Source organism: Corvus moneduloides, chromosome 4, assembly GCF_009650955.1.
Source record: "Corvus moneduloides isolate bCorMon1 chromosome 4, bCorMon1.pri, whole genome shotgun sequence".
Taxonomy (NCBI): domain Eukaryota; kingdom Metazoa; phylum Chordata; class Aves; order Passeriformes; family Corvidae; genus Corvus; species Corvus moneduloides.
The window spans coordinates 12,228,987-12,245,782 of record NC_045479.1 but is presented as its reverse complement, the minus strand read 5'-3'; the positions used below and the strand labels follow the sequence as shown (position 1 = coordinate 12,245,782).

Sequence of the window (16,796 nt, the reverse complement as noted above, 5' to 3'; positions counted from 1 at the left end):
GCCAAAGGTTGTGTGTGACTTTGGGGACCCAGCAGTCCCGTTAAAATCAGTGGAACCACTTCAGGGGCTTAAACAGTATCAGAGCCTAAACACTATAAACTCCTCAGGACCTGCTTTTAACGCGTATTCCACAACCCCTTATCATTCTCCTGGCTGCTGTAAAATGATAAGGAATAAGAAATTCTCCCTGCGGGATCACAACCAAGTTTCTGGCTTGGGCCGTTTCTGTGCACATCCCCCGTGCTGATGGCAGCAGCAGTGCTAGGACACCTGGGAGGTGGGGGCTTGGCAAACACAGAACCTACAGCCCCCTTCTCGATCTTCCCACAGAGGAGATGTCAGACCTGACCGGCAACATGCCAGGAGGAGAAGGCAGGCTGGTCTGACAGAAGGGGCGCATGGCTGCAAAATCAGGAGGCACATCTGAATGAAGCCAGCAAGGAATTGCTGTGCCCTGGCAAACGGCACATGCTGAGCGTTTGCCCTCAGTTGTGTCCAATTGTTGCAAAACGTGGAATATATAAAATTGTTCTTAAGGAAGGATGTTCTTTGCTGTCTGATCTTTGTGTACTTTCAAGCCTAACACCACTCTGGTCCGGCTGTGGTGGGATCGGGGGCGTTGTTTCCTGCAATGCTTTTTACCCGCTTTTCCTGCACCCGCGTGGGTCCGGCGCACCAGGTGCCCCGCAGGAGGGGCTCGCCCGCCTGGCCGCAGGTGATGCTCGGGAGGGCCCGGGCAGCCTCCCGGTGTCCGCCCCCGGCCCCCCGGGGGTGTCCGGGGCTCGTCCCGCCCCCGCCTCCCGCGGACTTCCCGGCCGTGGCAGGGCGCTGTGGCTGCAGCGCTTCCCAGTCCTGCGAGCGGCTGTGAGCGCACACGGCGGGCTGGCCCCGCTCGCTCGGGCGAGTGATTCCCCGCTCCCGGACTTGGTTCGGCTCCGCGGGCCCCGCAGCCCCCGGGCAGGGCCGGGCGGGCTCCCCCGGCAGAGCCGATGTCCGCCGCGCCCGTCCGGTCCCCGACGCTGCGGCCGCACAGGATGAAGAAAGAGGAGTCGTTCCTGGGCAAGCTCGGCGGGACCCTGGCCAGGAAGAAGAAAGCCAAGGAGGGTGAGTTCGCCGGCGCGGAGGGAAGGAAGGAGCGTGCTCGGGGCCGACGTGACTTGTGGCTGCTCCGCCGTCCCGTCCCGTCCCGTTCCTCCGCGGGAGCAGCGGCGGAGCCTCTGAGCCGCGCTTTGTTCGGCGGCCCCGCGGAGGGGCCGTGCCCGCCCTCCGCCCCCGAGAGCCACAACGCGGCCGGGGACGGGCGTGGGGGGAGGCTGGAGCGATGGGGAGCGGCTGGCAGGGATGAGAGGCGGCTGGCAGGAAAGGGGGAGACTGGAGCGATGGGGGATGGATGGCAGCGATGGGGAGCGGCTGGAGCGATGGGGGATGGATGGCAGCGATGGGGAGCGGCTGGAGCGATGGGCAGCGTGACTTCAGCTCATGTCGTACGTCCGGGAAGGTAACCCCAGAACCCGCTTTGTGCTATAAAATAAATTTCTGGTGACCAGTGAGACTGTGGCTGTCATTTTCTTGTGGTCTGAGAGTTGAGGAAGCCACGAGGGAATGGTTAAGTCCACCCGTGTTTCTTTCCAGGTCTGCTTCATCCATAGGCTTTATGTTGATGGCGGTACTTTGCCCAGAGTAATTTTCATAACCAGATACATTCATCCAACCCACCTGGCTCTCAAGGACTCCGCATGGGCGCACGTACCCCAGGCTGTATGAGTGTGTCCATGTGGGATGTCACTGCTGCTGCCAGCTGGGCAGGGAGGCGAAAGCCTCCCCTTCACTGCAGAGAGCCTGGAGAAGTTCCCCAGCCCGAGCCCAATGCACCAGCACCCACACTGAGGGGCTCGGTCCCTGTTGCACACCCCGACCTGGGGTGTGGGCATGTGTGCGAGGTGTCCCCAGAGCCGCCGGCCCTGGCCAGGGGCTGTGCGGAGATAGCGCCGCTGGTGCTGTTGTAGATAGGGAGGTGTCTCATTGCCAGACTTGATAAAGCTGGCCCGGTCCTGAATACACAAAGTGTGCCCTTCCTCCGAGCGCAATGTCCTCTGGGGATGGTGTGTGCTGCTCTCTTCGGCTTCCCTGACTCACCAGTACTGGTTTCTGTGGAGAAACTCTGCCTCCATGCTATCCCTGGACTCCTGGGATCTGCCAGCAGGAAATCTGTGTGTCCTCACCCTATGGCTTAATGCAACTCTGACTTGATGGCTGGTTCAAACTGGCCTTGGTTTTGTCCTAGTGTCTGGTGTGCATAGGGTAGGGATGTAATTCAAGTTTCAGCCTCCTTTCAGCTGGCTGTTGAGCACGTTTCGCCCATACTGAGTCTATGAATTGCCAGAAACATTCAAAAGACAGCTTTTTAATATTTAAAAACACAATATTAGGCCTTGAAACCTGGTTCAGGGAAATCATTTCCCTTCCCTTCTGCTGGCTGTTTTGGTGTAGCTTACTGGTATTTCCTTTATTATCTATTTTTAATCAAGTTTCCCTGACGTGGTTCTTCTGAGGAGCAGCTGAAGCGGTTGGGCCTTCCTGAGATGATCTCATTTGCTTCCGAAGGAAGATGGTGGAAAAAACTCTCTGGCAGGGATGCCAAGCGCGTGCTCCAAAAAAGCGCGTGCCAAAGGTGACTTCTAAGCTGAAACGGGTTTTCAGCTTCCCTTCTTAGGCATTTCAATATCACCAGGCCCTGTTCTTGAGGTGCCCACTTTCAGCAGGAGCCACCCGCTGGTTTGGCTGAGTTTGCCTGTGGTTTTACTTACTTGGGTGGCCACGGCTCCTCGTGGCAATGGAAGGGCCTCTTTTGGTTGCTGTGCCTGGTCCTTAGCGGGGAACCACATCAAAGCCTCGCAGCTGCGCTTCTGTCGGTGTCATGGGGAGGAAACTGCAACACAAGGGGCAGCTTTTTGTGTGAATATTCCTTCCAGTCTGAAATGTGACTGTCTGCAAGCCTCAGGACCCACTGGTGGGTGTGACATTGCCTGGTGCTGCAGGCGGCCCAGCCCCTTTGTTGTGAAGGGAAATGGCTTTTTTCCCGTTGTGGAGCAGATCTCTAGGGGAGGCTGTCCCAGCCATGGCTGTGCTACCGGAGAGGGCCAAGAGTGATGAGCTGGGGGGTCTGCACCAGGGGAAGAGAGGCTTGAACGTGGCTTCTGGTAGGGCCTGGGCAGCCTCAGGAGCAAATTTCAGGGCTAGAAACTTACTTTTTTTTTTTATTTGAGTGTGGAGCAGATGCAAACTGGAAGCTCATCTGAGAGGCATTCTTTGAATGAGTTGCTAGACCTTATAGGAGCCGATGTGGTCAACGTTTCCCCATGTGCTCAGCCCTTGGGAATTCCTGGCCTTCCTCCAGGTTTCTGCTGGGTTTCCCTGAGGGGACCAGCAGAGGTCAGAACGATCTTCCCAAAGCAAATCCTGCCCTCTCCATGGCAAATTGGAATGCTGGCTGCTCATTTGCTGCAGCCTGAAATCATCCTTGCCTCCTCTGCCTCCATCAGCACCAAAAGCTCCAGCCTGAGGGCTCTTTATACGTTCTGCCTTTTTATTGCAGCTGTCAGTATCCCAGCTGTGCTCATACAGTGACCTTTAACAGGGTCTGTGTGAGAGCTAAAATTCACTTATATCAATCCTTTTCCTTTTTGTGCACAACTTCTGAGCGACACAGCTCAAAGCTCCTTGTAATGATACTGAAAAGGTTTTTATTTGTGGTTTTCATGTCTTTAATCACAGGTCATAAATAACCATGATGTGTGGCTGCCAACCCATGAGCATCTAAACTTAAAATTTTTTTTGGCTAATTCATAATTTGCTGCAATGCATTTTTGGAGAGGCTCTGTGGGGAGAGGAGAGTTCATTAGGCTTGTCAGGGTGGTCAGTGTGAGCTGCCACCCTGGCTATGTGACAGGAGGGTGGGTGAGGTTCGTAGCAGGCTGGTGATGGCCGCTGTGGCAGCATTCAAACTCTGTAATTCAGCGTGCAAACAGCTTTGCTGCTGCTCTTGCCTTAGCAGCCTGCTGTGATGCTTTGTGGCTATGCTGAGAGGTGAGGTAGGGGTAAGACTCTGGTCAAATTCATCAGTGTTTTAAGTCAAGTTCTATACATTGCTTAACTGTTTGCATTTCTACCCCAAAGCTCTGCTTTACACTGTTACACTTTGCATGTTTCTGCATTTTCTGGCGTTTTTCTGGTTTTTATGAACAGACTTTTTAGGCAGCCCTGACTTGAGAGAAAGAGCAGCTCATGGGGAAGCCGTTTTTACCCTGGTTTCCTATGGAAGGTGGGTGAGTGATCTCACTGTCTGTTTGGCTCCTCCCTTCCTCTTCCTTCCCAGGAATATTTTTAACCCCTAGTTTGGGTAAAAATGCCCCAGGGAGAAAAGTCTTGCTGATTATTAATGCCTGCAGGCTGTCACCAGTGAGTATTTAGTGGAGTCCTGCAGCAGGAAAAGCGGCAGGTGAGTTCAACCCCACCATGCTACTACTAGAGAGTCCTCAGGGAAGGGACATGGCCAAAGAAAGGACAGGAAAGGCCATGGAGAGCATGGAGGGAGATTTGTGTTCCTAATCTTACAATCAGTCACGATGCCCATCCTTAGAAAAGTGGAGATGTGTCAGTTCCAGTGCTCTGCGACCACTTTGGTTTTTACTTCTCCCCTTGTCCCCCATTTAGGCCACATGGAAATCTGCAGATATCTAAGTTTGCCTGGTGTTACTGTTCCATGGCTCTATCTTGGTGTATCTGAGGTTTCCATTAGATGTGAGGAAGAAATTGTTCCCTGTGAGGGTGGGGAGGCCCTGGCACAGGTTGCCCAGAGAAGCTGTGGCTGCCCCATCCCTGGCAGTGTCCAAGGCCAGGTTGGATGGGGCTCTGAGCAACCTGGGGTAGTGGAAGGTGTCCCTGCCCATGGGCAGGGGAATGGAATGATTTGGGTGTTAAGGTCCCTTCCAACCCAAACCATTCCATGATTCTGTGATTTGGTCTTTCAAGACGTGCCACCTGTTCAAGAGCTCCAACATCTGCTTTAAATACCTTAGAAAATTGTTGGGAGTTCTGGCAGGGCCCATAGAAGATACAGTTGTTAAGCCAGATGATTCCTTAGCTTCTTTTCAGATTTTGTAAAATATACTGTTTCAGGTAGTGCTGTGTTTCGACTTCATCTGCAAAAGGAAATTGAAAAAATCTGCCCTTTCCTGTTTGTCAGTGATGTTGCTGTACTGAAATAAAGGAGGGGGTTTGCTGCAAGCTTCACTCCCAGCTTACTTGCAAAGCTTGGTTTTCTTTTCCTCGTAACACACTGTATGAAAGATCTGGGCAGCAGGTGTTTGGCTAAATAAGCTTTCTATTATTGTGACTCTGTGTGTGTGTGTATAGCCTATATGGGGAGTCAGTGAGAGAAATAAAACAATCAATTGCTTAGTGTTGTGTCCCAGTGACATGATTGAGGGTGGGCACAGGGGTGAGAAAAGTGCCATTTATTTGTGCCTGATGAAATCAGTAGGAGAGGGGAATGAAGGAGAGAGAGAGGGTGGGATTATTGCAACAGGAGCTGAATAAGGGGAAAGTTTTGTGCATATCAAGGGAGGCTAAAGTGCTGTTCTTGGCATCTGTGTCTCCGTGAGATGTGCTGATGGTGTCTCACGCCCTTCTTAATTTGCTTTCCATACTCAAAGGATGTGGCAGCGAATTTTTAGGTAGATGGAGAGACAAATACAAAATGTGTAGGGTCTAATTCTGTGGTCCTGTTTCACACAAGTACATTTGCTGCAGACTGAAAGGATGCTTGGCTGGAGGAGTGTGTCTGTGCATTGTGATGTGCTACTGCTGCTGAAATGTCCCCACAGCAGACGACATGAGTGCTGGTTAAGTGGAATTACTTGCTCTTTAAGAAAGGAATTTGCATGTAACTATACTGAAGCTACATACTGTTCCAGATATGTGTGTATATATAGAAAGTCTGTGCAAACATATCGAGATTCATATTTCAAGCTCGATTTATTATCCTTTCTACCACTAACTTACACAGACCTAAATTTCCAGTTGGAACCTGTGTAGCCTAATTGCTGTTTCTCCCATAGGGCTCAGGCCTGACCTGGTCTGGTTTTAGTCTTGGTAGAGCAATGCTGTTTTGGGTTCTGTGTTCTATTCTGGCAAAAGCTGTACTGGGAATATAGTCTGTGTCAATGTCTCAGCTGAAATGAACTTTACATGCACAAGAATTGTGCTTTTAACAGTATCATAACCCCCATATTGTCCTCCTGTAGCTGCACTTAGGCTAGGGTGGTTCACCCACTGCAGCTTTAGGCACAGTCTCCTGGTGAGGCAAGAGAGTTTGGAATTACAGCTCCAAGTTTTCTTCCAGACAGAATGCAGCAAGACACACAAAATAGCTCTATAGCTCTTCAGTAGTGTGTTGAAGAAACGCCTTGCCTTCCTTTAAGGAAAACAGACATTTAATAGTCATTTTATTTCCAGAGTTGCAATCTTTAAAATAAGATTCATTGTAAGAATACTGTTAAGCTTCATCATAAAACCTTAGCAGGGTGGTTATCAACACTTCCAGTTTTCCAAAACCAGAACTCCAATCCTTTTCTCCTTAAAGTCTACCCTTATTTCAGAGCAATCGTTCAATGATAGCTAAAGGATTTATTAATTATGACAGCTGGAGAGAGACTTTTAGAAGGGGGCATCTGGCTGTTTGTGTTCCAAGGAGTGTGTGGGTGAGAGCCCTGTGAGACTGATGTATGGAGAGCTGCACATGGCCTTGATGGGAATGGGGGGAGCTGCAAAGCCACAACTCCTGGAAAGTCTCTCTGAAGGGGGGACTCTTGATCTCCCTGGTGAATCTGTGCAAGGACATCAGGCTGTCTTCTGCAGTGCATGATCATGAATACATGAATCCTACTGACTGTGTGCTCGTGTTTATAAGAGTTGTGATATTTAGATCATTTTATTAATATACATGCATCCTCCTGATTTGCACATCAGCAATGGGACAGTCCAGAAGAGAGAGTATAGTTATGCACAGCAGTGCTAAATGCCTTTTTATGTACTTCAAGAACTGTTACAGGCCAGCTGATCTGAAAACAGACTGGTGGAGTTTTCCAATGCACTGCTCTGAGCTTTGGATTGTACTTTGATGTTAGGAGATTTGGGAGATTAGCTGGCAAGCTTTTTTCATTGCAAAAGCATGTCAGAACAACTTGCTGCTAAGAGATCCAGGCTTATGTGGTCTGAGGCAAACCCAGGGCAAGGCAGAGTCTGCTGGTTGCAGGAATTGGTGTTTCAGCAGCCACAGCTTTGCTGTTCAGCTGGAAGGAACGCTAGTTGTGTACCTTGTGCACACAAGTGTCATGGTCACAGCTGAGGAGATTCAGGTGTGTAGCTGGGGCAGTCCAGCTACTTCAGAGTTGCCCATGTGGGATTTGGATGCCAAATTGCTGTCAGGTTTCCAAAAGGAGCCAGTCAAGTGTACAGGGCTCTCAGGCATCACTAGAAACCTTGGCCTGCAAGATTCCCAAGGCTGTCTCTGTCAGGGTTCCTGGGATATGATGTCTTGAAGGGGAATGTGACCATACAGAGACACTGTCATGTATCACAAGGAGAAGGAGTTTTCTGCCTCACCTGTAACATCATCGGTTTGTGATCCTTGTCACTCCTGCAGTGCAGGAGGGGCTGTGTGTGCCTTCTCAACCCTGGAGTCTTGTTCTCTTTTCAGCCCTCAAGCTCCTCTCAGTCATTTTAGGAGACCTGGAGGTCGGCAAGGAAGAAGGAAGAGAAATCAATCATGTTGCCTGTTGGGGCCCTTCCCCCTGCCATGGAGCCCTGGGAGAGGGTCCCTGGGGGGAGGCACGGCGTTTCCCTGCCCCTGGTCAGCCTCGTTCCCCTGCACGGCAGGGGACCCTCGGGTCCTGTGATTGCCGCAGTTCCTCGGCAGAGCCCCGGCCATGCGGCTGGAGAAATAAACATCTCTGAAACATCTACCAAGAATCTGTCTGTCCATATATATTTCTTTTCCATGGGACTCCTGGTTTGATATATGCGTGTTGCAGTATCCCCGCTGCAACAGTTGCCCAAAGGCTCCTCCTTGTGCTGACCTCGTAACTTCAGCACACCTCCAGGTTCTTTGAACTAACAAGATCTGGGTGTTTTGTTACAGAAGCCAACTACCTGAAGGTCACTGAGGTGTTTCCAGAGGGTGATCTGACCTGTGCCAGTGTCAGGATGAGGATGATGGCGCCAGCTCTGTTCTGCTCAGCTCTCACAATGTCCACGTGCCTTGCTCTGCACAGCCTTGAGCTCTTGTGCACGGTGACCTTGGTAGTTGCTTATCCCCACCCTCGTACACCCTCTGCCTGCTCTCTGCCTGCTCTGTGAGTTGTGTTGTGGACGTGCACTGTCACTGATGAAGCTCAGCTTTCTTCTCAGGGCACAGCCCAACCAAGTTGTTTACTCTCACTTACAAGGGTTGTGCCTCCATGGCAGGTTTTCCCTGGGGTCTCTGTGGTGTGTGGGGACTTGCCCTTGCTTTGCCTGCTGGTCTGGTAGGCCTTGTGTCCAGAGGAGAGCTACGAGTGTCCAGAGGAGGCTGCTAAGATGATGAAAGGCCTTGAGGGGAGTGTTTTGAGGAGCAGCTGAGGGCACTGGGTCTGTTCAGCTCGAGGAGACTGAGGGTCTGAGCTCACCAGGGGCTGCAGCTCCTCCTTAGGGGCAGGCACTGATCTCTGCTCTCTGGGACCAGAGACAGGACCCAGGGAACAGCTGGAGCTGTGTCAGGGAGGGTGAGGCTGGGTATCAGGAAAAGGTTCTTCCCCCAGAGGGTGCTGGGGCACTGAACAGGCTCCCCAGGGAATGGGCACGGCCCCAAGGCTGCCAGAGCTCCAGAAGCATTTGGACAATGCTCTCAGGCACAGGGTGGGATTGTTGGAATGTCCTTTGCAGGGCCAGGAGTTGGACTTCGATGCTTTGTGAGTCCCTTCCAGCTCAGGGTATTCTGTGATTCTGTGGTGGCTGTAGCATACCTGCCTCTGGTTGTTGTCACAGGCTGCATCAGCACTTCTGCCCTGTGCTGAGGGAGCTGTGGATTGTTGTGGTGAGGAGGACGGAGGTGGAAGGGAATGAGTGGGAGTGTGATCAGTGGGAGAGCACCACTTTTCAAGGGGTTCTGCCAGGTTGCCTTCAGGAGGAGTTTCTGAACCTGGGTGCTGAAGCTCTGCTCAGGACAGGCTGCTCAGGGGCCATGGGCAGGGGGTCTAAAACACCAATTCTGTGTGAGCAAACCCCGTTTGCCTTTGGGAATGGGCACAGCACTAATGGGAACTGGGAACAGAAACCTCTGTGTTGCACAGCTAATAGGCCAGTGGCCTCTTAGTGATCTATCTGCCCAGGGTGAAGCATATTGTGCTCAGGTATAGATTTCCTAATTTGTACTCTTCTAATGGCCAAGTAGAAAGCTGCAACCTGAAATTCGTGACTTCTGTTGTGTATGTCTAGTTTGGCTGGACAAGTATGATGGAAAACACGTGGTGTCAGCCTTTTGTAATTTGAATCCTGTGAAGTTTTGCTCTGAAAAACAGATGTGGAGAGAACATGCACATCTGGCAGTGTGTACTGGGAGCAGTGGGTCTGTATGCTCTGGGCCCTTAAATCACTGTCACTTCCTCCTGGAGGAACAATGGGGCTCCTAATTATAAATCCTGTACACTGATTTGTTTCCATGAGCTCTCTGCAGACCCCTCTCGAGAGGCCTTAGGCTGAGAGGGGAGACCATGGGATTGGATTCTGGTTTTGGCTTTGCTGGTGGTGAACAAACTGGGAATTCAGTTTTGCCTCTCAATGATTGTTTCTCCAGGTCAAAAAAGGTTTCTTTATAATCCCCAAGACCTGTCTGGCAATCAGATATAGACTGCTATAAAAACTCTTTTCAATGTATGCTGCATGTTGGTTATAAAACAAGCAGACTGTTCTGGCTCCTGGAATCCCAGCTGCTTCTTTAGTGCTTCTTTCATTGTGTGGTTGAATCATAATGAAATCCACTGAAAAAAGAAACAGTGTATTTTCCATTATAGCTGCCATATGGCCTTATTGCTAATTTTTAATTAGCTGTGGGATGGTTGCATACACAGTTTATTTGGAGTAAGGAAGTAGACTGAGAACTGGATGAGGAGATGTCTGCATAGAGGCATGGTGTCTTTTAGTGTCTTTAAATAGAAGAATGTGTAATGCTCAGAAAGCCTTGTTCCACTAGGTCTGTTTGGCAGATGCATGCATTTGTACTATTAGAGATGCAGACGCTTCTATCATTTTAAAATAGAATAGTGTTGTTTACTCTCTGGTTTGCCTAGTCCAGCAGATGGACCTGGAGGCTTTGCAAAAGTGACAAGATTTTTGTCAAAAATGATGGGAAAAAGTAACCTCTCGCACTTTCCACCTAACATTCTCCCACAGGAACAGGGTTATGAAATTGCACCTCAGGATTGCTGTTTGCCTTCTTGCCCTTGTATGGCCGCCAGTATTGTTACACTGGATTGGTTCCACTGGAAAATTAGGCATGGTAACACTATAGAATTTGGTCTGACAGGAATCTTGATGCTCTGCTTAGAATTCTGGAGTTAAGTTGCAGAAGATCATCGAGTCCAATCATTCCCCCAGCACTGCCAAGTCCATCCCCAAATCATGTCCCTGAGTGCCACATATACAAGTCTCGTAGGTGCCTCCAGCAATGATGACCCCAACACTTCCCTGGGGAGCTGTTCCAGTACTTGACAGCCCTTCCAGTGAAGATGTTTTTCTTCATATCCAACCTGAACCTCCTCTGGCACAACCTGAGGCCATTTCCTCTTTGTTTGATCATTTGTTCCCTGGGAGCAGAGCCTGACCTCCACCTGGCTGTCCCCTCCTGTCAGAGCCAGAAGGTCCCCCCTGAGCCTCCTTTTCTCCAGGCTGAGCCCCTTTCCCAGCTCCCTCAGCTGCTCCTGCTGCTCCAGCCCCTTCCCCAGCTCCATTCCCTTCTCTGGACTCACTCAATGTCTTTTCTGCCATGAGGGGCCCAAAACTGATTCTGGGATTTGATCTGCTCCCTGACCTTGTCTTCCAGCTCAGGGGCTGGGTACAACAAGGACAACCAGTCTGACTGTTGAAGACTGAGGCAGGGAAGGCATGGAGTACCTCAGCCTTTTCCTCAGCCTTTTTCATTATGTGTCCCCATTGCATCCAATAAGAGGTGGAGATTTTCCTTAGCACTCCTTTTGCTGCAGATGCATTTGTAGAAACACTTTTATTGTCCTTTATGGCAGTAACCAGATTAAGTTCTAGTTGGGCTTTGGGCCTCTTGATTTTCTCCCTGCATAACCTCATGACATCCTTGTAGTCCTCCTGCATTGCCTGTCCTCCTTCAAAGGTGATAAACTCTTTTCCTGAAGAATGTCCAGCCTTCCTGGACCCCTTTGCCCTTCTGAACTGCCTCCCAAGGGACTCTGTCCCCCTTTGAGACAGAGGTACCCCATCTGTTTCCAGCAGGCTTTGTAATGCAAACTGACCCATGACCAAAAAAATCCAAAATTCAAGACCCTAACCAGACTTGGAGCCAGGTATTGATTGATTTGCTGGCTCTTCCTGTTACTTCCCTCATCATTCTCTGCAACTGGAAGGATAGGTAATTAAATTAGGTAATTAAATAAGCTTGGGTAATGGAGCCCTATCATTGGGAAACTGGATTTTAATTGTGTCCAGGACGTCATGCTGCAAAATGGTCCTGCTGTGCCAGGAGCAAACCAGATGTGCTGCCTGTAAAGTAGATCTGATGCTGTCTGCCACACAAACTGGTTGGGTTTTATTTTTGCATGTGGAAGGGAAGAAGCAGTCGTGACTGACCTTAGCTAGTGCAGCAACAGTCCAGCCTCAACCTGAATTTTGTAGGTCTTTCCAAGGAAGGTTTCTCTGATTCTGTTCTCTCAGTTTCTGAGTTTCACTCTGTTTCTGAGTTTTTTGAGGGTCCCTTGTCGGTGAAAGAGACAGATGGTAATGGGAAGGTGAGAGGGACTGGCCATAGTGTCCACTCTCTGCCCTATGCTTGAGGGAGAAAGTTACATATTTGTTTCCACGTTTCCATCTGGTAAAAGAAATTGTAGCTTTCAGTGAGGGACTTTCTTGTCATGAATAGCATTAGGTGTAGGTGCTGTAGTACCCAGAATCTTGGTGGAAGGCATCCTCAGTGGAGTCCTTAATTTGCTGTTGATCCAGTGGTTGGTAAGAGCTTTCTCCAAGACTGCAAAGACAATCTGAAACTGTCTGAGCTGGGGAATTTCACTCTTGTACTGAATGCACAGGAGATGGGCACTGTTGTTCCAGGGGGGTTGGGTAGTTTGGCATGTTGCAGCATAGCTGGCCAGATGATTCTGTTTGGGAAATGTGAAAGATTTCATATGCACTGTATTTATTGACAGAGTAAGAACAGATGCAAGAAGAGGAGGGAAAAGATCCTCCTGGCTACACCTGTGTTGTGTGAGCTCTTTGTCTCATGGTCTGTCCTGGGATGTGTCCTGTTCAACATCTGCATCAGCGCCCTGGAGGAGGTGATGGAGCTGGTGACATGTGCAGGTGACACTGAGCTGGGTGCCCCTGAGGGCAGGGCTGCTGTTAAGGGAGACACATGACCAGGCAGGAGAAACTGGCTGACAGAAGCTTCTCAAGGACAAGTGGAAAGTGCTGCTTTGGGGCAGGAAGAGAAGAAGAAGAAACCCTGAGCAACCTGGTCTGAGCTCAGAGCTGACTCTGCTTTGAGAAGGAGGTTCAGCTAAAGACCTGCTGAGGTCATTTCCATGCTGTATTGCCCAATGCACTTGTGGCTCCCTTAGATGCTTCCAAGGCTGGACTAAGGGCTTTTCTTAAACATGAAAAGAATGAAGTCTTATTGGATTAAGCATTATGGGATTTACAAGCATGTGAATGCAACACTCTGCAGTGGAACTGTGCATCTCATCACAGACCTTTTACTGGTTTTTCAATGAGATGCTAGTAAGAGTACAGTATTTTTTCTTTCTTTTTTGCCTGTCTTATCTGTTAGGAGAAAAGCAGGGATTCCACTGGGCTGCTGCTCTTGGCTGCTTCTTTTGTGAGGGTGAGTTGGAGAGGCTGTGTAGTTAGAAAGCTGGTTTAGGACTGACCTGTAACTGAGCTTGAAAGTCTTTAAGACATCTAGCATCACTGAGACACCACCTTTTCTAGCTCACAGGACCTGGCATTACCAGGGCAAAGGCTTTAAAAGAGACCACAGAAAGCTAGAACTGCAAATCCCGTAAAACGTCAGTGTGCTGACTATGAATAATAACAGCTGCAAGTCTTTTTGATACTTTATGAAATGTGATGTTTTCTTGTGCTTTGGACTTGTTTTGATTTGATTCTTTGGCTGGCTCTTGTTTCATGACTGCATTTTGATATCCCTTGAGGGCTGTGCTTGGGAGACTGGACTGGAAAGTCAGTTGGAGGGCCCCACTCTTTCTACACAGTCTGCAGCAGCTCCATTAGGAAATGCTGGTGTCTATTTCTTACTTAAATAATGTTTCTTACTTTAATTTCTTACTTAAATGTCTATTTCCTACTTCTTATTTCTTACCTGGCAGAGTTAAAGATTTAAATGCTTTTATGGCAGCCACTATGTCCACTGTACCTTCCCTTCACAGACTGGTTTTTATCTGACTGTGGGGTCTGAGTTCCAGACTTTTACTGTGATGTCTGTAGTGCTTTTCACTGAAGTGCTTGTCTTGACAGGCTCCTCTGATGCTCAAAGCAACAAGTAAAATAATTTCCCCATATGACATGTCTGGAAACCATTGAGAAAAACTCCCTACATTTTATAGCATTTACTTCCACAGATTTTCATCTCAGTTTTAATACACTGCTTTAGTGCCCTGAGTGCAGGTAGGACACAGGAAGGGTAGAGCTGGGCATGACCAACCTCGGGATATGGTACACTGAAAACTGTGTGTTGAGTGTTCAGGGTAAAGCTTCTAGTTTGGAGCATGGCCTGTCCCAAACTCTCAATGTGTGTGTTGCAAATGGAGTTGCTGTATGTGAGTGTTTTTCAGGGTTTTCCTTGTCTTTTTGGGTGACATTTGGGCAGCTGCAGCAATGAGGCATGTGCACTTTTTGTGGTCGGCAGAACCATTTATCTTGGCTTGTTCTTCCTGCAGAATCATGTTGCACGAGCAAAATAGTTGCTTTTTTTGAAATGCAAGTCGTATCTGTAGCCTCCCTTCCATTCCCTTGAAGTTTGGCTGCTGTGCTCTGTGCTGTCAGCGGTGGAAGACGGAGCCTTTCTGCTGCTGCTGCTCACCTGCCATCAGGGCCTTCAGAAGTGAGTGTGTTACTCTGTACTTCTCATGACACGTCCAGAACAGTGAGCAGCATAAAATGTTCTCATATTTGCACAGTAGATTACTTGTGGTGGTGGCGGTGGTGACCTGTTCATCCTTTGTGTGAAGGATAGGGGGAGAGCAGGAGGCCGAGGCAGGTAAAAGTGGTTTGGGCAGATAACTAAGGGGGGGTTCATTCACATATCTACCTACAAATGAAATGTCAAACCATGTGGAGGAGGGGGAAGGAAGCTGGTGGAGGAATGGAAAGCTGGTCACTTGTAAAATGTGCTAGCCTGAGCTGCAGTAGTGACTTTCTTTGAAGCTGAGTGTTCTGCTTGATAAAGTTTGCAGGGTTAGATGTGTGTGTGGGATCCAGAGGTAGAGCTTGTAGGAGGGTGTAAACTGAAGTGCTGTTTTCTCTCAGATTTCTTCATGGTGCAGAAGACAAGAGTTGAATGAATGGATTGGGTGTCTTTCTTCCAGAGTAGTGCTGTTAGCTCTGCTTCTGACAGCTTCTGCTCTCCCTCCCTTGGTGGTTTGCTTTCACTGGACCCATTAAATATGGATACCTTAAGCAGTGAGTTGATTCTGGTTTCTGAAGTTGCTTTTGGCTAAAGGAGCCTGTTGGTGCTTGGCATCTTGTGGAAATCAACCTGCTTCCTTTGGGGTCTTGGGCTGAGTTCCTAGACATGAAGGTGCTGTTCCTTTACCTGCTTGTGCCCATCAGCTTTGCTTGTGGGAGTACACCAAAGTCTGAGAGAGCACTAAGGACTTTCTAGGAGAACACAGTATTTCATGGAGAATGGATGGCAGTAAATTGAAAAGGCCTTGAAGGTTTTCTTCTCGGAGTGGACACAAGCCCAAAGTCCCCTTCAGTCCTTTCCTTTTCTTACCAGACTTTGTCTTTCCCTCTACTTTCATATGTCAGGTTTGACTCCACATCCTCCTTTCAGCTGGAAGTTGTTCTGGTGCTCATGCAGTGTCCTTAGGAGAACATAACCCTCCACCATTACTTTGTGGGGAGAAATGACCCTTTCTGTGTAGGGAGGGAGTTGTGCCTAGGGGAGGCTGAGAAAGTACGTTCTCCCTATTTTCAAGTAGAGCTTGTGTGCAGAGGGAGGAGTGTAGCTTTCCCTGGCTGCTTTTAGGGTTCTCTCAAGTTTCAGTTCTTGCCTGGCTTTTCCCAGTCAAAAATTTTGGGATTGAAGCAATCTGTTCAGGACAAAGCAAATGCATGTCCTGGAGTGAAGCAGCTGTGTAGCTGTGGTGTGATGTTAGTGCTTAGGAGAGCTGGGTAAGGGGTAGGTACTTTAGAGGAGGGGAGTGTTGCTCCATTTCAGGCAGGGAGACCAGAATGTCAGAACTATTTGCTGGTTGCTGCTTAAAAATGTACTTATACCTCTCAGGCACGAGAAAAGGTGATGAAAAAGATGTGCCATTTTCAAAGCTGTGGGATTGCCACTGTAAGGGCAATGCAGGGAGACTGAGGCAGAGCTGACTAGGTCAGCAGGTCAGTAATCTGCTCTTGTATCCTATCAGTTGTCCATCTATTACCTCTTTAAGTGTAACTTTACAAATACTTTAAAGCACCATTCTTGTCCACACTTGTATTTCTGCTGGGTGGGGGTGAAGGTTTTTTTGTTTGTTTATTTTTTGTTTGGCTGGTTTTTGTTTTGTTTGAGTCTTTTTGGTTGGCTCTTTTAATTAACTTTGCCCAGCATTACTGTTTGTATGTCCATACAGTGAAAATTCACTTTATTTTTTTTCCCTTTCGTATCTGGCTAGTTTTCAGACACACAGTTTCCTCACTCTGTGACATAATGTGGCTTCTGGAACCACTAATGCCCGCAAAAGGAAGGGGTGAGTGGCAGGTGGGGCTCAAGATGAAGTCTGAGTGCCTCTTTGCCCTGATGGATCCGTGCCTGATGAAGACAGCAACGTAACTGGCTTAGGGCAATAATGAAAGAAATGAGAAACAGCAAAATGATGAATCCCATGTTTGACTTTCAGCTTTAGTTCCATAGCTCTCTGTATGTTCTGTCAAAGGCTGCATCTTGCTTGCAGAACCAATTTTGAAGGATTCCCAGTTCAGTATTAGTAAGTGGGTGTTAGAGCTGTTGATTGCTTTGGTGTTTAGTTTCCAGTGCTGCAAATGCTGAAAGCCTCTTATGGCCACTGCTCTCTGTTTAGTGCTTCTCTCTCCTAAGATGCTGCATCTCTGCCTGTTCCCGTTCTGCCTCTTTTCAGCAGTGCTGGTACATGTGCAGGGCTAGGCCAGGGACAGCTGAAGCTGTGTTAATACTGGCTATCTCATCACAGGGGTCACTGCCAAAAAATGGAAATCCTCTTTTCACAGACACCCCCCAAACAACTCCCTAGAAAGATAAGAACATTCTCATT

The 16,796-nt window shown here is 48.9% G+C and overlaps 1 protein-coding gene across 1 annotated transcript in view; it reads left to right on the top strand.

Annotated features, from left to right (window-relative positions):
- Positions 1–843: 843 nt before the first annotated feature.
- The window catches only part of PARVB (parvin beta), a 55,362-nt gene continuing 39,409 nt past the window's right edge, over positions 844–16,796 (top strand). The window contains exon 1 of the mRNA XM_032106530.1: positions 844–1,104. Coding sequence (XP_031962421.1) covers positions 990–1,104 — 115 coding nt within the window. The 5' untranslated portion in view covers positions 844–989. The remainder of the gene's footprint in view (positions 1,105–16,796) is intronic.